General features: G+C 36.2%; 1 protein-coding gene across 2 annotated transcripts in view; it reads left to right on the forward strand.

Moving 5' to 3' along the window:
• Positions 1-24,844, forward strand: part of ppp3cca (protein phosphatase 3, catalytic subunit, gamma isozyme, a) — a 103,921-nt gene that overhangs the window by 7,384 nt on the left and 71,693 nt on the right. For both annotated transcript variants that reach the window (XM_073840500.1, XM_073840499.1), the window contains exons 2-4: positions 4,108-4,305; positions 8,285-8,409; positions 18,955-19,066. In XM_073840500.1, coding sequence (XP_073696601.1) covers positions 4,108-4,305; positions 8,285-8,409; positions 18,955-19,066 — 435 coding nt within the window. The remainder of the gene's footprint in view (positions 1-4,107; positions 4,306-8,284; positions 8,410-18,954; positions 19,067-24,844) is intronic.

The raw sequence follows: 24,844 nt of genomic DNA on the forward strand, positions 1-24,844 counted from the left end.
GATCAAAATGTCTTCAGTTTGACTGATTTGTCAATAGTGGCGTTCTGAACGGAAGTACTTTGTAAATATTGACACATGCCTAGGGTGTGGCCTCTTTAGAGAGATTAAAATCAAAGAGTTTGAACTTTGGCCACATGAAGAGATATTTCATAAGCTTTGGCGTTTGCCATGTTTTGGAATGCTGGGAATTTTTGTTTGAGTAAGAAGTTTGAAACCATGACGCGTTTTAATTAGACATCGCCTCACTGTTTCAGTCTCCTCGTGCTGATTGGTTGTGGGATCCAGTGGCTTGATTTGAATCCCTAATGGTTGAGGGCTCAGACATCATTTGCTCTGGCATTCTGGGCACGTTTAATAGAACCGCCAGATTAACGGGAGTGTTGTCAAACTCTGACTCGGGTGCACCTCTCGGTGCCGCCAGACAGCTGCTCGTTCCCTAGGAAACGCTTCGCAGATGTCTTTAGTTACAGCATCAGCAATCGCGCCATAGTTTTAAAACCCACTTTCCATAAAATTAAGATCAACTCTGACTTCCTTTGAAACATATGGGCGCTCGCTGGCTATCGATCAAGCAGACATTCAGAGCCGGAGGCTGAGCAGCCAAAACACACTATGGCGGATGCATGCAAATGAAGTCGTGGTGGAAGCAGCCGCGTCAACCCTAGCTTTTGTGATAGTCTTGAGGGAAAAGACTGTGCCAGGGGCCCTGGCCGTTCACACGGCTTCCTGTTTTCTTCACGGTGTTTGAGAACTTCAGACACGCTTCTCACTTCATTCAATAATGAATTCTTCAGTGGGTACGGAGACAGAAAAGACAGATATTAGGATGCTATACTCTTGATAAATCTGTGCTTATTACCTTGAAATACATCTGTTTACATCACCTAGAAGCTCTTAAGCTTCTAAGGAACCTTGAATCATCCAAAATTCCCATCTCATTATTGAAGATGTCTTGAGCCGCAGCCTTCTCTATGGCAACTTCTGCACTTTCGCTGAGGGATTTGGTGGAGTTAGATTACCCCGTAGTTCAGCGCAGGTGAGGGATTATTGCGCGACATCTCGGGATCCTTTCGCATCTGTGAAGGTTAAACCTGAGAGCTGAATCAATAGAATCCTCATGATACCATAACTTTTCTTATTAGCCCCAGCAGCAGCAAATGTCATGATGCTCCAGAGAGTAGCACAAACTAATAAAGAGCAGATCTGAAAATACACGTCTGTGACCTTGTTTTTTTTTTGTTTTTTTTTTCCTCAAAGATGCATCCTCGGGAGCGAGAGTCAACAAATGTGTGCAATGGTTTTATGGATGAACCGATTAGTTGATTATTACTTTCTTGTTATGACTTAGAATTCATTAATGGCTAATAATATAATCATTAACTTCTTTATCTAACTTGTAAAAAAAGTTACTACTTGTAAATAAATACTTTTTTTTAAGGATTAAAAAACATGTAAAACTTTGTTTTTAAAATGCAGTTAGTCGTGACAGATGTTTTCCGTATTGCAACGAACATCCAAGTGTGATGAATTAATGAAAAAGGAAAAAAAATGAATGTGTAAAGTGACTGTAACAACATTTTTATGTAGTTTAATAAAAATCAAGCACCACAACAGTTTTCAAACAGTTTGAGCACCAAGTCAGCATATTAAAACAATTTTTGTAAAATTCGCCATGCTTCACAAGTTGCATTTGTTAACCTACTTTTATGATGCTTTGAGTTTTAGTTTTGGATTTATAGGCTTTTGAGTATATTTGGCCAAGCCCATTTTCTAAATGACTCTGTTATATCTAACCAAAGTGTAAATTTCACCTTTTTTTTTATTAGACCTACAGAATATTGTACTGCAGTGGTTTTCTTAAGCAAAAACCATAGAACTAGTTCGCGAAAGTAGTTTTTTTTTTTTTTTTTTAATCTTGAATAATTAAACATGATTGACAGCAGTGGTTGTTGAGGCAAAGTTGTTCAGAATGAGATCTTTTATATGTGACCCTGGACCACAAAACCAGTCTTAAGTCGCTGGGGTATATTTGTAGCAATAGCCAAAAATACATGGTATGGGGCAAAATTATTGATTTTTCTTTTATGCCAAAAATCATTAGGAAATTAAGTAAAGATCATGTTCCATGAAGATTTTTTGTAAAATTCCTACTGTAAACACATCAAAATGTAATTTTTGATTAGTAATATGCATTAAGTACTTAATTTGGACAACTTTAAAGGTGATTTTCTCAGTATTTTGATTTATTTGCACCCTCAGATTCCAGATTTTCAAATAGATGTATCTCAGCCAAATATTGTCCTATCTTAACAAACCATACATCAATAAAAAACTTATTTATTGAGCTTTCATATGATGTATACATCTCAGTTTTGTAAAATTTAACCTTATGACTGGTTTTGTGGTCCAGGGTCACATATAATATGGATATCTTATGTGAAACACTGTGCAATATACAGTCGTTTACATGCTTGAAAAATGCGATATTGCCCCCGCAGAGGCCAATTTTTTTTCAAATTTCTCAAACATGTCATTTCTAATTTGTGCTCAATTTATTGGTTGATGGTGTCCATGTTTTTCGATGGTCCCACTACTATGTACTTACATTTAAATTAATAATTTAGTACAATGTACTTATTGTGTACATACATGTTTTCACATTGTACTTATCATCTTTTTTTTTTTTTTAAAAACCTATATGTAATTACATTTGTAATTAATTTCTGTAATTACCACTGTTGACCCATCCCTTACACCCTAACCCACCCTTAAACCTACCCGTATCCCACCTTAATAGAAGCAAACGTGTTTTGCAATGCAATATGACCACATTAAGTACATTGTACTTATTTTTTGATGCAAGTACATAATAGTTAAGGCCACCTAATATAAAGTGTGACCTTTTCGAGATACACGAATATGCTCATACACAGACACAGACACGGCACATGAACTTTTAAGTCAGTCGTACTAACAGATGCGCAGTTATAGCCATTTTTATGTTTTTGTCTTTTTATAGTGCTACACAGTGACCAGACTTTATGATTTTTCTCATGGGACCTCAGATTGAGGTCTTACATATGCGTATCAAGTAGGGATGCACAATATTGGACTTTTGACGATATCCGTTATGCCGATATTTTTAAACTTATTTTGGCTGATAGCCGATACTGTATATGTGAACCTGGACCACAAAACCAGTCATAAGGGTCAATTTTTTTTAAAAATTGAGATTTATAGATAATCTGAAAGATGAATAAATTAGCTTTTCATTGATATATGGTTTGGTAAGATAGGACGGCATTTGGTATTTGATACAACTATTGAAAGATCTGAGATCTGAGGGTGCAAAAAAAATCTAAATACTGAGAAAATTGTCCAAATGAAGTTCTTAGCAATGCGTATTACTAATAGAAAAAATACGTTTTGATATTTTTCAGTAGGAAATTTACAAAATATCTTCATGGAACATGATCTTTACTTAATATCCTTATGATTTTGGCATAAAACAAAAATTGATCATTTTGATTCACCCATACAATGTATTTTTGGCTATTGCTACAAATATACCTGTGATACTTAAGACTGGTTTGTGGTTCCTTTTGTTTGGAAACAACAAGTATCTCCTGTGTGGAAATTATAAGCTATTAATTTTGGTTAGTTTTTAACAAGAACTTATTTGTTAGAATTAAATGAACAATAATGAACTACTTTTATAATGACAGTACATTGAAACTTAAAAAATTGCTATAAATAAACTATTTATGAAGTAGGCCAACAGCCTTGAGCACATGTGAGTTATTCCTCTTATCGGCAAGACGTATCGGCCTAATTTTTCATAGTGGGCCGATGTCGATATTTACATTTGAAGCTGTTATCGGTTGACTCTAATATCGGTCCGATATTTATAATTATTTAGATACTTTTTAGAATAATTAAATGAAGTTTTATTCTTTATCTTTTATCGCTCCAAGTGGGCATGAACCACTTTTTATCTCCTCTTCTACACTATAACTGAAGCTTGTTTCCATTGTTGCAGCTGCCTTGTTAATGTTGTAAAAGTTGTGCACAGTGTCAACTGATATTTTGTTCTTGTTGTACCCACAGCAGTGCCACTGCCCCCTCACCAGCGGCTGACAATAAAGGACCTGTTTGTGGATGGTAAGCCAAATGCCGAGATACTGAAGAACCATTTAACCAAAGAGGGGCGTGTGGAGGAGGAGGTTGCGCTGCGCATTATAAACGACGGTGCCAACATCCTAAGGCAGGAAAAGTGCATGCTAGAGGTGGAGGCACCAATCACTGGTAAGAAAGCAAGAACACATCTTTAGCAGGGTTTGAGGGAGATGACCATCTGTCTTAATTAAAATGAACTTTGTTCTGAATTGTGGTTTTGTTTTGCTGTGACTGAACCTAGTTCCTAAGAAAAAAAAAGGTGTTTTTCCTCATGGAAACTTCATGCAGCGTTTCAAATATTCATTATTACACTTCATTGGCATCAGTGTGTGTACCTTTAGCCAACAATAAAATAATAAATCATAAAACGATTGGTTTGGTTGATAAGTAACTTTTCAAGTAGGCCCATACTCCATCTGTGAAAACAGTTTTTATTGGGCACACCATATTAGCATTGCTTTTGAGTTCTTTGCAGAGATTGCCTGATTTAGTGTTACAAACTGTCGCTGTGGAGAATCAGCCGTGGCAAACTGACTGATATGGAGATCGGTGTCAGTGCCATTGGTTTATAATGACAGATACTGTCTGCAGATCAGTGGAGCGCAACACAGGAAACAGTCACAAATTCTGTAGTGGAATGTGGTCAGAGATGCTTCAGTGGACACTAGAAGGGATATGCAGAAACTAATCAACTAAATGGAGGGTTGCCTGAATGACAAGTCGGCTAATTGCTGTAAAGAAAGTCTTTTATATTAGATCTGGTTTTGAGTGCACCAGACCCTGACTGAATGATAGTAATTTCCTGTCTACATTCAGCTTTACTATAAAATAAATGTGATGCCTGTCATTTATTTAGATTTTTATTAGATCAATTGGTTTTGTATCAGACAGCCAATATTAGATATTTAATTCTGCTTGCACCTTTCCCATATTTTTTAATATATATTACCTTTGTTGTCATAGGGCTGGGCAATTTGGCTTAGAATCAAAATCTCGATTAATTGAACATTTTAACCCGATTACGATTAATGAACGATTATTTTATTTATTAATAAAATTATATTTAATTATATTTATATAATATTTATTTTTTTGCCCTCATAGTTCACTGACAAGTTTTGTACAGTAAATATGCTCACATATTACAAGCGAGAGATTTTTGGATGAAGGGTGCATTACTTGATTTTAAAATAATTGAAGGAAACACACTATCTACTATCTATGATTATTAATTGAACATCAGTGTTGAACAACTGAAATTAAAGCAAGCATTGCTTAAAACGAAAAGTCACATTTTTCTTAAATTAGTGAAAATAAATAACTTGCACTATTGGAAACAAAATAAATAATTTTCAATGTTTTTCATATTAAAAGTAGAAAATAAGCAGTATCTCCTCTAAATAAAATTACCCTTGTATATCCTGTAAATACTTTTTACTGTATAAATACTGTTTAAGCTCTCCATCGACATGTCGGCGGAATAACGGAACGGAGCGCTTGTGTTTTTTAAAGGGAAAGTAATTGAAATAATCTTCCTGGAAAAATTTTAACGATTATAGGTTCTGAATGTCGATTTCGATTATTTTTCGATTAATCGCCCAGCCCTATGTTGTCATCAAAAGTTGACGTTAATCTTAAAAATAAAAAAATAACTAAAGAATACTAATGTAATCTGTAGCAAATCTCAAAATGAATATCTGTGAATTTCATTCATTTCACACTGTAAATTTATAATGCCTAAATTCACTTGTAGCATTTAAAGGCACAGTACGTAAGTTTTCACCGCTAGAAGGCGCATATTCAAAACAAACAACAAAACAAAGGCGTAGTTACATGACACCGTGATTTGAGTGTGGAATTATGGAAGTTGTAGTCTTTATCCCCAAAGCCGACACAATCCGTTATGACTTGGGCAGAAATCATGTGAATGGATGAGCTAATGTACTAAAGACTTATTAAGGTCATTGTAGTATAAAGCAGGGTGGGGCTGAAAGTCATGGAAGCAAAAAAAAGGACGCTGGAGCAATTGCTAATGAAGGACGAGCATGATACATGGCTTGAAAGCAGTGGAGCTTTTATTATGTCACAGTTGGTCGCTTCCGCTTGTTCTGGTCATGCGTTTTTTGGAAAAAGCAGTGCTGTTTTATCATACTGGATGGAAAGTTCTGTTATAATGCTACTCTGTGCATTAGTCACATGTCTAATGAAATGCATAACATATTAAAATGTCTTTAGTGTTTCCATGTTGTCTACAAAATAAAACGGTGTAATCAAGGGGGTAAAATGTCATTGGCATGTAACGCAATGACACGGTTCATTATACTAGTTAAAAACGCTTATTTCTCTGCATTTAAACATTTGGGATAATGTAAGTACACAGGTCAGAAAAATATATAACTGTTCTAGTGGAATTGGATATTTTAATAAAAAAATCTTACGTATTCTGCTTTTAAAAGGATTCATTTTAGTTTGATATAAATTGTAATTTATCAGTTAATTTATTGGCCATAACATGTAAATAATTTTTGGTATCTACCATACTTTTAGTAGTAATATTTTAAAATTGATGGTAATACAAAAAAATAATTGAAATGATCTGATAATTCAATTAATCACAGATTAATAGACCAACTGATTTTTAGTTTTATATTTATATAAACTGTAACTTGTCAGTTAATTTATTGGCCATAACATGAAAATAATTTTAATTCATGGCAAATGTAAACATTTGAGAGGGTTTACTGTGCACATGGATCATGCAGGCACACTAAATAAAGCCACTAAAATATATAGCAAAAGTGAAAATCTAGGTTATATAAACTGGTCGACCTCAATAATTGGACGACTAGTCTAGGGCTGTCACTAACAATTATTTTTGGACGTCAAAACGTGTAAACTCAGAGCGAGGGTTTAAACTTTTTTGAAATTGCAATTTAGAGTTAGCACTAAGAAAGGTTTTTATGTATTCTCCTTTGTTTGCATTGGTTTGTAAATGATTTACTTCACAAATCTGATTAAATAAATGGTATGTGTTGCGTTTCCAGATGAATGTTATAATAAACCCAAACTTACAACAATATGCAAAGATGGAGTTTAGGATGTTACACGCATGTAAATGATAACTGTTTGTGCGGAGCAGCATTTACTGTGAAGAGAGCTGCTCTGAGAGGCATGTATGTGACCTGCGCGCATATGTTAAACCTGCATCGCTTATATTTATTTCATTGAATCGTAGCGTGAATTTACAATAGCACTTATGATGATTTTAAATGTTTAATATGTCATGTTTAATATAATGGTTTGTGGAATGCACCACTTCTGGAATTTTGCTGGTCTACACGGGCAAAATGCAATCAAGGTTTTTTTTTTAAATCAAGGAATCGTGACAGCCCTAGACTGGTCAACTATTTTGTTCCATCTCTAGTCACTCTGGTTTGTGAGAAAATGCATAATTGTAAATTAGTTATGGCCATTTGCTTCTTTTCTTTGACATATAGATAGAAGAAAGTGACAGAAAATCATACAATGGCAATTACAGATTGTACAGGAGAATCTGTATCGCATCTGAGCAATCTTCATCTTATCAGTGACAAACAGGGCTTGTTAAACTTACTCAATTACTTGATGAATATGTTGTGCTTCAAGGTTTAATTCTTGGAGACGTCGTGTGCGTCAAGCCACGGTATTTTATGATGCAGATGAATTAGAGCTCATCTGTCCTCTATAGATATCGCTGCCTTTGAGCACGAATTAATAGATGTCACAAACCCCTCTGGCTCTAGATACATTCTGTTTTATAAATGGATCCAGCCTCTGTATTTTCAGATATAGTGTCGTTGTTGCTAAGTGACAGAGCAGTCTTGTACATGTGGCCGTTGCTGGCTAGATGATGCAGGTAGGATGGATTTAAGTGAAGTGTTTGGTCTCTGTACGATCCAACAGTTCCCTATGGCATTCGTTTTAATGTGATGTGATACAGAAAACCTTTTACCGCTGACTGCTTTGCTTACAATTGCCATTGATTTCGTCATGAGGTGGTGTTAACTATCACTCACTGAATGTGATGCACTATGCTAACCTTTGTGTGTTGTTTCCCTTTTACCTGTAGTATGTGGTGATGTTCACGGACAGTTCTTCGACCTCATGAAGCTCTTTGAAGTTGGTGGTTCCCCCGACAATACACGTTATCTCTTCCTGGGCGATTATGTAGATAGAGGATACTTCAGTATTGAGGTGAGTGTATGTTCTTCATCTGAAATAATTTACAACTGGAGGCCCACAAAGATTCTGTATCTGCAGAAATCAGGTTCACTAGACATCAGAACGCCTGTTATTCACAGATTTCTACATGTCCTCTGTTCATTTTTGTTTTTTATTTTTTTAAATTTTGGCTAATTTATGTACTTAGGAACCAATTAGTCTTGCGTAGCCAGATCTTCAGATTGACTGCAAAATGTCTGGGAACATTGCCTGCTTTCAATGGCCAAGGCCTGCCCAAGAGGCTGTATGACAGACAGGTAAAGCAACCAAGACGTCATACCGCGTCAAAATAAATATTTCCCACACTTTAGATAGTCCAGTGTTTAGTTGATCCTGATAAGTGTTCATCGTCACAGATGGCTTTCTTCTTTCGAAAGCGAGTTTGGCATCACAACATCTTTTCCAGGCGGAGCGTTAAAGTACGCAACACACACATCTTGCTGAAATCCTGTACACTTCAACCAATCAGAGGATGACTTTGAAACTCCTGAAGTGTTTCCAGCTAAGTGTGCCGTATACATCAGGCTTTCAGCCAGCAGTCTGTGGGCGAGACGTCTGAGGCTGAGACTAGCAACCAAAAAGGCCACATTTACATTACAAGGTTCAAGTGACCCAATTCAGATTTTTTTCCCTCCTTTGTGGCTCAGATCAGATTAGGGTTGTGTCGATAGACAATGCCATCGTCCATCGCCGATGGCCGATAGACATCACGATGCTGAGCCGGCATCGCGATCCTCCACCCCGCCGCCGCAGCAGCAGCAGCAGCAGCAACCCGCTTGCAAAAAACACACACTTAATCACACTATATAGCCAAATGAAATGCATGCTTTCAATTTCCGCATCTTTACATATTTTATTATTAATATTATTATTATTATGAGGAAATAATAACAAGGAAGTTGTTAGCGATCACAATACAAATTACAGTGAACTCCAAACGAATTACACGAACTAGTTCGTTTACATTAATAAATGAGGCATACAAAAACAGCAGAAAAAAAATCTAAATAATTTTAATTAAATTAGATTAAATAAACTACACCAAATATACCCTTTTCATGGTTTTACCATAACGAACAGAGCTTAGAACAAAAAACAAGAGAATATATTTTTTTCCATCGAAATACGAACGTACAATACAAAGCCTAGTATACATTATAAATAACAGTTTATCATTCAAATACATTGGGAATATGGAAACACTTGGATTTGTGCCGAATTACAGAGGTACGTGAGCCAGTGATGCGCGGGTTGATCCAAAATGAGCGGGTGCCTGCAGTCACCCGCGGTTAGGCCTACGAGTCATCCAAAAATATTATTAATGATATTCGGGTCGCGGTCGGTTGGGTCGTTTGAAATAAAGATGCCAATTAAACCTTTGTAATTTATATAGTAGGCTACTAGACACTTTTCTATGAAATACATAGGCCTGCACATTTATTGAATGTTGAGTGTTATTAACTGTTGAATAAATGCTGACGCAGGAAAAAAAAAATACCAATGCCATTGTACCATTTTAATAGGCTACTTTTAAACGCATATAGCTCAGTAATGTCAGTTTTATGTATTTTCTGAGAGGGGGTGGGATTTTTGTTGGGAAAGTTGGGGGAGAGACGCACACTTCCATTAGATTGGATAACACATGCAGCATCTTAACTGTTAAGAAAATGGTATAAATGTCTCGAATATTTTGATTATGTCCAATGCTTCTCTTTCTTTTTGGAATTATTATTACTAATTATTAGACACATTTCATCGTCTTTTCAAATGCCTAGGTCTGTTTAATTTCCTTAATTATAACACTTCTAGCACTATTTTTAAACGTTTATGCAAGCAATAATATATAAATTATCTCATGTATATGCTTGTTTAAAACCAGGGATTAAAAACGAATTCCAAGTAAAAACGGTATTTTTCTTTAAATTTCCAGAGAGCGAAACGTACAAAATTAAACATTACTTAATAAATTCAAGGCACTATAATTTCCTTATTCATTTGATACAACTATTATAGCAATACAATTAATATAGGCTATATAAAATAATATTATTTTGGCATATTCGTGATTCCTGAATTTATATATGAAAACTTCGTTTTGAAGTGCATTCGTTATGTTTGTAAGAAAATTCCTTAACCTAGCCTATTAAGTTGATTTAATGTTCTTGATCATTTTTAGAAGTTAAAAATTAAGAAAAAAAGGAATTAGCTTGTAGTCTATATATTTAGGGCTATAGGCTAATCTTTTTCTTAACTTTTATTACACTGTAGATCGAAATAAAATAATTCTTGATCGTATTTAACATCAGAGAATCACTGACATAATTTAGAGTACTTCGAAAACGAAACTATTTAAATCTGTATAAAGGAAAGACAAAATAAATTGCAACAAGAACAATCTGTATTTTTCTTGTAATCAAGAACATTTCTTTTGACAAAATTACCTAATTAATGCCGAATGACGCATCTCCACCGCATAGCCACGTATAATCGCTGCTTTCAGTCGCCAATATTTGTTAGTTGCGGGCGGGTTAGATGAAAACGTCGTTCGGGTACGGGTTGTTTATACATTGACCCGCGCATCACTGACATGAGCCCAACGCCTGGTATTTTTAGTTTCGCTTTGTTTTGGTTTCTTAATTTAGTTTCATTCTGAATACCGTTACAATTAAATGATTTGTTTTGGAGTCAGGATAACTAACTTATAGCTATGTTTATAGTGTTTATAATGTTAATACATAATAATATTTCCCTTGATTTGGTATTATTTCTGATATTACACTTTCTCTCTAAACATTCCGCTGAGAGAGAGTGGGTTAAGCAGTAAACAATCAATGAGAGCAATTTTGAACTTAAAAAAAGCTTTAAAAATCCCGCTCAAATTAAGCACCGGTGGAAACGATGCCATCGTCCATCGCGATGTTTCACATTAGACATCGTACGATGCCAAATTGGTCGACGTCGCCCAACCCTAGATCAGATATGACCCACAAACATGTAAGCAGGAAAATATACCAGATTCCGATATTTTCAGATTGGTTTCAGGCCTCATGTGTAAAAAAATAAATCTGATATGAATGCATTCGTGCATTTGCATCTGCTTGTACGTCACTGAAAAAGCGACAGTGGCGAATGATTTCAACTCAGGTGGATGCTTTTTTGGGTCAGTATGCAGTGTTGGCAAGTCTGCGGTTTTCCTGCGGAATTGGGCTATAAATGCAGATATCAGATATGGGTCACTTTTAAATGATGTAAGCTAGTGCTAATATACTGGTTCAAATGGTAAACCGGTTTGAATTACGCAAACGGTGTGAATTTAAAAATAACAGCATACAAGGGCCTTAGAAACATACCCAGCGTCGTTAATTGAAAGGAGAACCCTGTTAACTGTATACACTTCTGACTAATGGTTGGGAAGATTTTAGAACACATAACTAATTGTTTAACTGGGTAAATAAGTCAACTGTGGGCGGCTGTTAACAGAAGCCAGAGACTCTGAAGACGAACGCAAACAGGAGAAAATACTTTAGCTGGCAGAGCAAGATCACTGTTCACTATGTGCTAAATATTGTAAATGTTTAGATGGTATTTTCTTTTCATCTTACCTTTATATAATGCATATTAATGTAATATTTTAAGTCCCCATGAAGTCAAAATGGAAGTTTTTTTGGCTTTTACTATGAATGTGTTAGCATTAAGGTTATCTATAAGGCCCCCCCCCCCCCCCCCCCAAAAAAAAAAACAATGACAAAATTTGCATTTAAAAGCACATTCAAAACGTAGTCTCTAACTTCTGCCAATATGGATCAACGATTTTGATGACATCACCCTGCACTTCAGATTCTCGTCCAACTTTGTCCAATATCAAATGCTCTCTAGAATCCAAAGCATCCCACCCACTACACTATAAATACAAGCTGAAGCTGTGGCTGAAATTGGTTACTTGTTCACAGAATTTGTATTTTCTGTATGATTAATGGCACGTAGTGGGCTATATAGGAGATGGGGAACGATTGACACCGTGTAAATGCTTTCCATTAGGGCAAAAGAAGTCTGGTTTTACGCTGTTTAACACGAACCGCCACAGCGTGCTCAGTCTGCTTCGGTCCAGAGATACGATAACATGCCATAAAGTCAGCGCAGACCATAAAAAGTATAAGACCCATTTGAATTCTACACAGAATGGTATATTTTTATAGTGATATGGATGAGATTGTGGCTGTCATACGCTGTCAAATGCAGCTTTACTAAGCTCAACAGCTCTGGACCAAGCTGTGATATAAGCAAAGCGCTTTTTAAATTGGCTATTTAAAAAAGGGGACGGGAATGGTTGATATGTCCTGACCTGTTTTCCTGTTTTAGTTTAAATTACGTCCGCACATAGAATAACGCTGCATGTTTCAAAGCACTTCAGTGGAGCTTTAAAATCTCAGCGCTGCTTTGTTTACAGCGGTAACCAAGGAAATATTGTATTGCTGCTGTTCCATAAGCGCCACCTGCTGTCAGTGAGTGATTTTTCGTTCTCATTCAGCCCGTTCAGATGATTTATGTAGTAGAATTTCACAAAACTAAGGACCATTACATTTTGAAATTATACAACCTAATTTACATCAAAAACTGCTAATGCTACATGTTTGTTTGGATGGGGATTCAAATGCAGTGGTTCTGCAACTGTTTAATGCATTTTTAAATAATGTAAATGCCCAGTCAGGGGAAAATATGCATTTATTTGATCAAAATAGAGCAAAAACAGTAAAACTGGGAAATATTTCTAACATTTAAAACAACATTTCTGTTTTTATATTTTTTAAAATGTAATTTATTCCTGTGGTGGCAAAGCTGAATTTTCAGCAGCCATTACTCCAGTCTTCAGTGTCATATGATCTATTCAGAAATCATTCTAATATGTGACCCTGGACCACAAAACCAGTTTTAAGTCGCTGGGGTATATTTGTAGCAATAGTCAAAAATACACTGTATGGGTCAAAATTATTGATTTTTCTTTTATGCCAAAAATCATTAGGAAATTAAGTAAAGATCATGTTCCATGAAGTTTTTTTTTTTTTGTAAAACTTATACTATAAATATATCAAAATGTAATTTTTGATTAGTAATATGCATTAAGTACTTAATTTGGACAACTTTAAAGGTGATTCTCATTATTTTGATTGTTTTACACCCTCAGATTCCAGATTTTCAAATAGATGTATCTCGGCCAAATATTGTCCTATCCTAACAAGTAACATAACATATATCAATAGAAAGCTTATTTATTGCGCTTTCATATGATGTATACATCTCAGTTTTGTAAAATTTAACCTTATGACTGGTTTTGTGGTCCAGGGTCACATATGTTAAACAAAGTAAAAAAAAAACAGCATTTATTTGAAAATGGAAATCTTTTGAAACGTTAATAAGAAAATGTCTTTACTGTCACGTTTAATTATTTAAATATGCCCTTGCTGTATAAAAGTATTAATTTTTTTTTTTTTTTTTTTTAAAGTACTGATCCTGTCAGGCCTTCCATAGCTCATAGTGAGTCTAATTCTGCTCCTTCTATTCACAATGTATTTTGCAGTGTGCACATGTCTTAACAGTAACACTATTTTTTTTTAAACCTAAACTCCAGTGTTTTTCCTGAAACTCTGAGTATTTGGGGATCTGTACATGTACCAGTGGGGAACTATTATTGCGTGCGAGGCTGGGCTTATTCTTACTTGGCTGAGAATCTGACATCTTCCCTGAACCATCTGTTAAGGCATTATCAGTGGCTACACTGCCACATTACCAACAGTGCATCAACTACAATAAGCACAAACGAGAGGAAAAGCAGATTATGCTAAAATATCTCCAGTGAAGATGTGTTGGTCAGCAATTGTATTTACTCTTGTAGTTTCTTAAACTGTCATCTTTTACATAGTTACAGTGGCTGCTCTAATAGGACACTACATTATTATTTGCTTTGCCTTAATGTTGACTTGAATCGCAAATGAGCATGTCTTTATAATATTGATGAGATCAACTCTACAATTGATACTTCAATGTTGTTTTAGGTTTTTAATGGCTAAATCTTTGAGTTTGTTATATACTTAGGGCACCTAGAACAAATCCATTAGTCTATTTTGTGAGCTATTCGACATGCAGGATCGTTTATTTGAATCTTTCAGAGTTGTTAGAAATATGTACGTGACAGTGGAATCATTTTCCAGCCCTACTGAGTTGAAGTGAATGAGTAGGGCAGCTGGGGATTCATCTTCATATGTTTATATATAATATTATTATATAATAATGTTATGCTTCTGTTGCATACTAATTAACTAACCAAAAACCATTGCATTACATAAAGTTAAAATGGTACATTTTGAATCTCCCAGTTGACTCCAGCGTCTGCTTTTCATGTCATTGATTGGTTTTGGTGAGCGTAGGCTTTGTAAGTTCACTAAATGTCACTCTTAATAGAGAAAATGTTAAAGTGCAGGAGCTGTGGATGCTTTAAAATGAAGAAGAGAAGCATCAGAGACCTTGTTAAGCTGTATGGTTAAATGACCTCTTTTTTTTCAGTCTGTCTCATTTGGATGTGTCACTGGAGGAGTCTGAGTGGAGCTATTTGATAACCTGTCAGACACTGTACCCTTTCATAAGAGATGAGTCATAGAGCATTAAAGTGTGGACCGCTCTGCTTGTCACAAGTCTACACTGAATGACTGATGTCACTGACCACTCCCACTTTGATCCTGTGAGGAGTTAATTAGCCGGACATTCTTAAGGGTCATTCATGCAGTGACTTGCATGCGGTTGTTCATTTTCAGTGAGAGTTGGTAATTTCCAGTTATATGAGCAGAGCTGAACTTTATTCAGATGAGTCAGCCCTGACTCATTGAAATAAAGTTGAGCTCTGCTCAACAAAATAATAATATAATATAAATTTGTTATATATAAATGTGTGTTTACACTGCTATTAAAAATTGTGACCCTGAACCACAAAACAGCAATAGCCAAGAATATGTTGTGCGGGTCAAACTTACAGATTTTTCTTTTATGCCAAAAATCATTAAGATATTTAGCCAAGATTATGTTCCATGAAGATGTTTTGTAAATTTCCCACTGTAAATACTATATCAAAGCTTAAACTTTGATTAGTAATATGCATTGCTAAGAACTTCATTTGGACAACTTTAAAGGCGATTTACTCAGTATTTAGATTTTTTTTGCACCCTCCGATTCCAGATTTTCAAATAGCCAAATATTGTCCTATCATAACAAATCATACATCAATGGAAAGTTTATTTATTCAGCTTTCAGATCTTTCAAAATTGACCCTTATGACTGGTTTGTGGTCCAGGGTCACAATTTTATGTCTGTAAGATTTTAAGTCTCTTATGTTCATCATGGCTGAATTTATTAGATACAAATACAGCAAAAGCAGAAATGTTTTGAAATATTATTGCAATTGTGAAATATTTATTCAGGCAGTCTGAAGTATGAAAAAAAACTTAATTCGCTACATTCAGCCGAATATTTGTTAAAAAATGTTTTGTTGGCTGTAACAACTTCTCATATTAAGTTTACTTGAATCCCAGCCGAGGAATAAGGACTTACCTAGTGAAAAGATCTGTCATTTTCTAAAAAATAAAATAATTATATACTTCATAACCGCAAATGCTTGAAGTTGGAGGCGAAAATGAGGTATGTTTTTTGCCCGACCCTACTTTTGTGAACCAAAGTACATAGACGAAGAACAAACTGTGCGTTACTTTTCCAACGTGGTTAAAAGTATGTAATTTTATATTTTTAATAAGAAAAAAGACCAATCATTTCCCTAGGTAAGACCCTTATTTCTTGGCTGGGATCATGTAGGTCCATTTGAAGCTGCATTGAAACTGCAATTTGGACCTTCATCCTGCTGATTCCCAATAAAGTCCACTATATGGAGAAAAATCCTGGAATGTTTTCCTCAAAAACCTTCATTTCTGTTTGACTGAAGAAAGAAAAACTTGAACATCTTGGATGATCAGGAAGCATCAGGAAATTTGAACTAATTCTTTAAAACACCGTAGCACAAAACCAAGCTAACACAAAACTAATAATAAAACCATTAAATAAACTAATCAACCTCACTGGTTGGTTAATGGATGACTAGTTTGCTATCCTGTTCCATCCTTGTTATTAAACCAGATGATACTCTGAAGCAGCATGTAAACTTTAAGAAAAAAATCTGGTTCCTCTTTGTGTCGTTCCCTGTGTCGTCTGCCATTCAGCAGTAATAGCCTTCGTTCAGGTCCTCTTCTCATGGCCACTATTACCTGCAATTTTCAGCTCATTATTCTTCTTGCGTAGGCTCTGGTCCTAGCTCTCGGCGCTGTTGCATCCCACCCCCCGCTCGCACCCTCCTCCGTATCTATTATTTCACATGCCATTTAAATGCACACCTGTCGTCCTTGGTTACCTTGGTGTCCTGTTCTCCCCACATCGAGTGGTGTCTGGGATTTTGCATGCAAATGAAAGGGGGGATTAAGATAAATGGGTTTTAATGAGGCTGAAAAGAGTGTGTGCATGTACTCTGTACTGTACAGAAGATCAGGCAGCTCACTCAAACGATCAGTGCATTACCAAGGTTTTGTGTTGTTTGCTGCCAAATACGCTCTGTTCTTTAGTGTGAATTTTAGATGTGTAAATGAACCAAACAAACCTGTTGTTTAGAATAATGTGTCACTGGGGATAATTACCATGTGACCACTCACTCCCACTTTTGCAGTCCCTCATGCACCCAGTTGGCCATCTGTTGAGCACCAAATAGTGAAAGGACACTGATTGTGCCATAATCTTGCCATTGGGCATTGAAAACACAGTCAGATTGCCTTTGCAATAGAATTTTTTTTCTGTAAGTCTTCCTTTTCTATAAAACTTTTCTGTGTCTTGCTTTAAATGACCCTAGGAAACATTTTTCAGAAAGTACACTTATGGACATTTTAAAAAAGGCTTCTCCTAGGGAAATTATTGGATTTTTTTTTTTTAATAATCAAATATGACGATTGTATATAATTGATATTTTTATTTATCCATTTTATTTACTTTTTTTTAAAGTTAATATTGTAAAATTGCGGTGTACAGTTTATTGAATCAGCCATCTGAGGTAAGGTTGTTTTGTCATATGATTTGCAGAAATTTAGCATTGTATCTCTAGCTCACTAATGGATCCTTTGAAGTGAATGGGTGCCGTCAGAGTTCAATCAGCTGATTAAAAACATCCCAATAGTCCACTCAAGTCCATCAATTAACATCTTTTGAAGTGAAAAGCTGCATTTTTATAAGGAACAGCTTCATCAAAATTTTCCAAATCAGTTTTGATGAAGAAACAAACACATTTACAGTTGAAGTCAAAAGTTTACATACTTCTGCAAAATGTAAATTATTATAATGAAATAAGAAATGAATGTTATTTTTTTTATTTAGTACTGACCTGAATAAGATATTTCACATAAGACGTTTACATATAGTCCATAAGAGAAAATAATAGTTGAATTTATAAAAAATTTCCCCGTTCAAAAGTTTATATACACTTGAATTTATTGTTAACTGAATGATCCACAGCTGTTTTTTTTTTTATGATAGTTGTTCATGAGTCCCTCGTTTGTCCTGAAAAGTTAAACTGCCCGCTGTTATTTAGAAAAATCCTTCAGGTCCCACAAATTCTTTGTTTTTTCAGCATTTTTGTGTATTTGTACCCTTTCCATTAATGACTGTATGATTTTGAGATCCATTTTTTCACACTGAGGACAACTGAGGGACTCATATGCAACTATTACAGAAGGTTCAAACGCTCACTGATGCTTCAGAAGAAAAAATAATCCATTAAGATCTAGGGTTGTAAACTTTTGAGCAGAATGAAGATCTGTACATTTTTCTTATTTTGCCTAAATATTATATTTTTTTTCATTTAGTACTGCCTTTCAGAAGCTACAGAAGATACTTTTATGTATAGAAGACAAAGTAAGTTACATTTACACATCTTCAAATTCAAAAAGTTTTCAGCCCCTGTAATGCATTGTGTTTCCTTCTGAAGCGTCAGTGACATTTGAACCTTCTGTAATAGTTACATTTGAGTCCCTCAGTTGTTGTCCTCAGTGTAAAAAGATGGATCTCAAATCATACAGTCATTGTTGGAAAGGGTGAGAGGATGGCCTGAGAGTAGGTACATTTTTGTTTTTGGTAAACAGTTTCTTTAAATCTTGTTACTTTTGAGTTTTCCATGAATGTAGCCTTTAATGTGGATATGGCGTAAAATGAAAAATAACTTCAAGTGCAATTATAATTGTTACAATTTTTCCTATGCAAAGTTATTTAAATAAGCAGACCTCACATTTTATTCAATGCATCAATAACATGAGTAAAATGGGAGGTTTTCCCGTTTATTGATGTAAAGGACTGAAACCAGTCTTCCTTTTCCTCTCATAGCTGTGCTGACTGACTTTAATAGTCAAGTGTCTTCAGGATAATAAGTCTCTTTTTCTCTCTTTTTAGTGTGTGCTGTTCCTGTGGACATTGAAGATCAACCACCCCAACACCCTCTTCCTCCTCAGAGGGAACCACGAGTGTCGGCACCTCACAGAATACTTCACCTTCAAACAGGAATGTGAGTGCTGTGGGAATGAAGCGTCTAGGAGTGTGCTGAGAGCTAAGTGATGTGTGGGCTCAAACCGTCCTCCAGCCTTTTCCTCAGCTTTCACTGATGTTCCCTCTTTGATGTCTGAAAAGCTGCATTTTCAGCCAGCTGTCACCAGCTAGCACTTTCATTTGCTGTACAAACAGTATAACATTACTCCTGCAGTTAAGGTTTCAGAATTGATTTGCCTTATTAGAGCAGACTCTATACTGCAATGTTTCTTAAAGCGCATTTACTTGATATAACTGGCCTGAATATTTATACTAGGCCAACTGCTAGAGGTGACTGTACTTTCTTTTACTGCTTTGCCTATTCCTAATGTCGCATTCGTGCGGTTTTGTTGGAGTTGGAGGGTCAGTGTGGTCTCATTTGTGACCCTGCACCACAAAACCACCGGTATATTTTTAGCAATAGCCAAATACATTGTATGGGTCAATTATGGAAGTAATGATCATTTTACTTGAAGATATTTAGTAAATTTCCTACCATAAGTATATCAAAAGTTAATTTTTGATTAGTAATATGCATTGCTAAGAACTTCATTTGGACAACTTTTTTTCAATGTTCTCAATATTTGGATTTTTTTTTTGCACCCTCAAATAACAGATTGTGAAGTAGTTGTATCTTGGCTGTATATCAATGGAAAGCTTAATTATTCAGCTTTCAGATTTTTAGATTTCATAAAATTGACCCTAATGACTGGTTTTGTGTTTCAGGGGTCACATTTATCTTGTTGCCTGAGAGATCCACTTCAGCAAAATACTTGTTTAAATGAACTGAAGAACTTATTTTTCTTAATGTGGGTTAAAACTACATAAGGCAGCTGCTCACACTGTGAAATGTATTATTACATAAAGTTTGGCTGGAACATATTTACTGTTTCAATCTCCCAGCATGCCAGAATCACACAATATGGTCACTGCCTGTTGGTGCCATTGCTGACAGTTTTGGATCAAATGTAGCAATCTTTCTAGTAAATAAGTATTTCTGATAAAAATTGTAGTTGGAAAATAGTTTCAGGTTTGCAGCATAATTTGGCTTTAATATTTTGTGATTTCTATATCAATGACTGATAATAATTATCATTATTTTAATTATGAAAGTGATTATTGCGAATTATAAGTATTAATGTAAATATGTAACTGTGAAATTACACTACTAATATTTGTGGCTTAATTTCTTAATTTTCAAACATTTAACCATCAATGTGTTTAGCAAAAACTGCAGGAAGCCGTGAATCTTCTTTTTAGTTTTAAGCACTTCTCTTTACACGTTTAGGAAGATGTTTGGCACATGTTGTGCTCCCACAGGCATGTTATAAGCAACTCAAACTCATGATGGAGGTCTTGTGACACAGCATTAACAAGGTCATGAACTACCTGTTTTTATTATTTTGTACCATTCTCTGAGATCCACTTACAATGTTAAGATTTTTACATAAAAAAAACACCATTTAGAAGTAATAGGCTAGAAGTAATTTTCTTTTTTACTTTGACCCCCCTCATTAGAACGCTCTGTTTGGATAGGCGTAGCGGATTGTAGACTCGAAAGTAAACGCCCACTTCTATGACTGGTTAACAGTTGTGTATGTTTGACAACCTACATCCTGTACAGATGGACGCATACTAAGCACATATTAAACAATCTGTAATTACAGACAGAGCAATAGTGACAACATAATAAAAACACACTTGTGTGGTGTGACATTACTGTCGGAGCACAGTATCGTCTTTTTGTTTCTATCTTTCTGAAAATCCCTCGTTGAATTGTGCCTTGTTTGTAAACGAATCCGCTCTATAATGAAGTGAACAAAGGACCAACTTTTTCTTCATTAAAAATAAAGTTAATCCACTCTTTCCTAATTTTAGTGTCAGAAATACAGCTTTTTCCACAGCTTGGCACTGTACAGCACCTTAATCTTTGGTTTCTGGTTTCTCTTATTTTTTACACTACATGCATGAATTGATTAGCGTGGCTAAACAGGCAGTGATGTAGAAGCAGGTGTTGATCATTTTCTGTGGAGGTGGTGTTTAGTCACACTATTACAATATAAAGTGGCACAACCTGTTGTTTTTGGCAGACTGGCTTCAATATAAGCCGTTTAAGACTAATGAGAAAGTTATGAGTTCTGAAACTTACAGGATGTTTTTATAGTACAATGAGCTCCTATATGTAATAACTTTGGTTTCTCAGTTCATGACCCCTTTAATTGTGAAATGAGCTGTTCTAAAAAAAAACTGATCACGAGATGCTGGCGTGTAAAAGAACACCAGTGCTGCACTTAACTATGAATTGCACAGCATGTTTATTACTCCAGTCTTCAGTGTCACATGATTCTTCAGATATCATCACAATATGCTGATTTGCTATTCAAAAAACTTTATTATTATTATTATTATTATTATTATTATTATTATTATTATCATCAATATTTAACTTTTTTTCAGGATTCGTTGATGAATAGAAAGATCCAAAGATTGGCATTTATCTGAAATATAAAGCTTTTGTAATATTATATACTGTACCATACTATTCAAAAGCTTGGAGTGTATATGCATATGTATATATGGGTGTGCATTATTTTCGAAGAATTCAACGGCCCGTCGTCAATTATTCCTTACATATACAGGCAAGCCCGAAATTATTCATACCCCTGGCAAATTCTGACTTAGTTACTTTTATTCAACCAGCAAGTTTTTTTTTTGACCGGAAATGACACAGACTTCTCCCAAAAGATAAGACGACGATGTACAAGAAGCATCATTGTGGAAAAAAAAATTCTCAGCTTTTATTTACATTTGAACAAAAAGTGGCATTTCCAAAATTATTCATACCCTTTGTATACTGTCACAGTCTATGGGAAAATCCAAAGTTCTATACCATTCCAAATAGTCCAAGCTGTTCTGAAGCATCCTAATTACTCTGATTCATTGGGAACAGCTGTTTTAATCAACTTAACAGGTGAAAAACAGAAGCTCTCTGCTGTTGGTTTGTGGACAGTCATGGCTAAGACGAAGGAGCTCACTGAGGACCTGCAGCTGCGCATTGTGGCTGCTCACAAGTCAGGAAAGGGCTATAAGACCATAACTAAATGTTTTGAAGTTCCAGTGGCTACAGTGCAAAGTATTATTAAATATACAAGACGTTCTGCACTTTGAAAAATCTCAGAGGACGTGGTCGGAAGCCAAAAGTGACACCTGTGCTGACCAGGAGGAAAGTGAGAGAGGTAAAAAAAGAATCCAAGGATTACCTCCAAGGCCATCCTGATGAATCTGGGCTCTGCTGGTGGCAACATCTCAAGGCATACAGTTCAACGGACACTGCACACAGCTGGGTTCCACGGACGCAGACCAAGGAGGACACCACTTCTCCAAATAAGGCACACAAAAGCCTGTTTGGCCTTTACAAATGCTCATCTGGACAAAGAAGACGACTTCTGGTCTTCTGTTTTATGGTCAGATGAAACAAAAATTTAATTGTTTAGCCACAATGATGTAGCCTTCAAGAACACCATCCCCACTGTCAAACATGGTGGTGGGAACCTAATGTTTTGGGGGTGTTTTTTCAGCCGGTGGACCAGGGAACCTAATCACAGTAAACGGCACCATGAAAAAGGAGCAATACATCAAAATTCTCAACAACAACATCAGACAGTCTGCAGAGAAACTTGGTCTTGGGCACCAGTGACATTTCAGCACGACAACAACCCAAAACAGACAGCAAAAGTGGTGAAGAAATGGTTAGCAGATAAAAACATTAACATTTTGCAGTGGCCCAGCCAGAGTCCTGACTTAAATCCTATTGAGAATATGTGGAGGGAGCTAAAGATCAGGGTGATGGCAATGAGACCCTCCAACCTGAAAGAGTTGGAGCTCATGGCTAAAGATGGATGGGCAAAAATACCAGTGGAGACATGCAAAAAGCTGGTCAGCAATTATAGGAAGCGTTCGATTGCTGTAATAGCCAATAAAGGCTTTTGTATTGATTATTGAGAAGGGTATGAATACTTTTGGACAGGCCACTCTTTGTTCAAATGTAAATAAAAGATGAGAAATATTTTTGACTTTTGACTTGTAGTGTAACACCTGTAGACCTTAGTAATTCCTTAATAAGAGTAGATGTCACGTTTAATTTGTTGCCATTGAGGCTGTGAGGGCAGAAGAGCAGTCAGTTCAACCAACAAAAAATCTGAAAAAAATTCCTGTCCACATATTTCCAGTGAACGTCAATTGGTAGTGAAAATTAGATACTTTTAGGACCTTAAGATTTATGTCCCTTCCCTCACTGACTGAAATTGGTCTCTACTCTCCCTAAGATCTATAGCAACCATTTTAAGACTGAATGAATATTCCCACTGCTGTGAGAGACGGTTCATAAAAAAGGCACTGTCTTTGTTTTACGGGCTTTATGTTTTCTGCAAACAGCACTTTGTCCCTCTGAGAAAACAGGCTTGCAGACAGCTCTATTAGAGTAAGGTTTGTAGAGCTCATTAGCTGCTTTTCCACTGTTGGGCCAGTGCGAGCCAGTGCTAAGAGCGTGCCGGGCGGGGCCAATGGCCTCGAGTCTCAAGCACCAAGGCCAAAAGTAAGCTGTGTTTCCACTATCGAGCCAGTAACCACGCTGCACAAACCTAAAGCCCGCCCTTTACACACCTCCTTGGATCAAACGTCACGAAACCCCTCCCCTTTCAGTGGGGAGATTGAAAGTAATGCCGAGTTCAGACTACATGATTTTAGCCCCGATTTTGACTCGCCGACAGGTTTTGAGAAATCGCCGACAAATGCCCGAAATCACAGGCAAATCGGTGCTTGTTCACGTGAGTGACAATCACACAGTGTGAACTATCAAAGACGCGATCTGAGAGAATCGCCGACGTGTCGCCGACACCCATGAGATATTTGGCATGCTAAATATCTGGACCTGTCAGCGATTCAAAATCATGGCGTGTGAAAGGTGATCTGACTGAAAATCACATCGGCGATTACCCTCAGCCAATGAGACAGCAACATCCAGGCCAGTGGGAAGTTGGGGGAGGAGTTACGAAGGTATAGACCACAGTATCAACAAGAATAGCTTCGGCTTCTTTTCTTTTCGCTGCAAATGAGTGCACATGCAATTTGTATGACAAGCTTCTTGCGGGCTACCATTTTTTTATAATAATACCAGTCTCATGTGAGAACTTGCACGCCTGACCTCGCATTGTTTCCATGTCACTTCTCGCGTGTGTTCGGTTGTGAGACGTAGTTTGTGGACCGGGAAAAAAAGTTGTCGCGATTCTTCCTATTGTAAAGTCATGCAGTGTGAAACCCCCTGTAAATCAATGACGTAACGATGTAAATCAACTTGTACATCAGATCGCATTTTTATAGGATCTTATTTGCATTTGTCCAAATTTAAATAAGAGTATACTCATCAGACATGCGTTTAAATAATGTTTTCATCACATAGTTGTCTGTAATTTATGGCTTTGTACTGCGACCGCAGTTTCTTCAACTTGTCTCGAACTAAACTGGATATTTAGCTTTGCGAGTTCAGCAACGATGTATTTTATCACGTCTTCGTTTCTGCAGATGCCATCAAACTGCCGTTGTACAATGTCCTCGGCCCAAATACTTAGAAGGGCCCTGGTATCTTCCACAGACGAGTACTGACAATTCTCCATTTTAAGTTTTTGAGTTCTTAGCACGACGTAATACAGCGAAATGCTCATCTTACCGCAGACACGCTTTTACCTGACTGCACGCTTAC

The sequence above is a fragment of the Garra rufa genome, chromosome 5 (assembly GCF_049309525.1).
Source record: "Garra rufa chromosome 5, GarRuf1.0, whole genome shotgun sequence".
Lineage (NCBI taxonomy): Eukaryota > Metazoa > Chordata > Actinopteri > Cypriniformes > Cyprinidae > Garra > Garra rufa.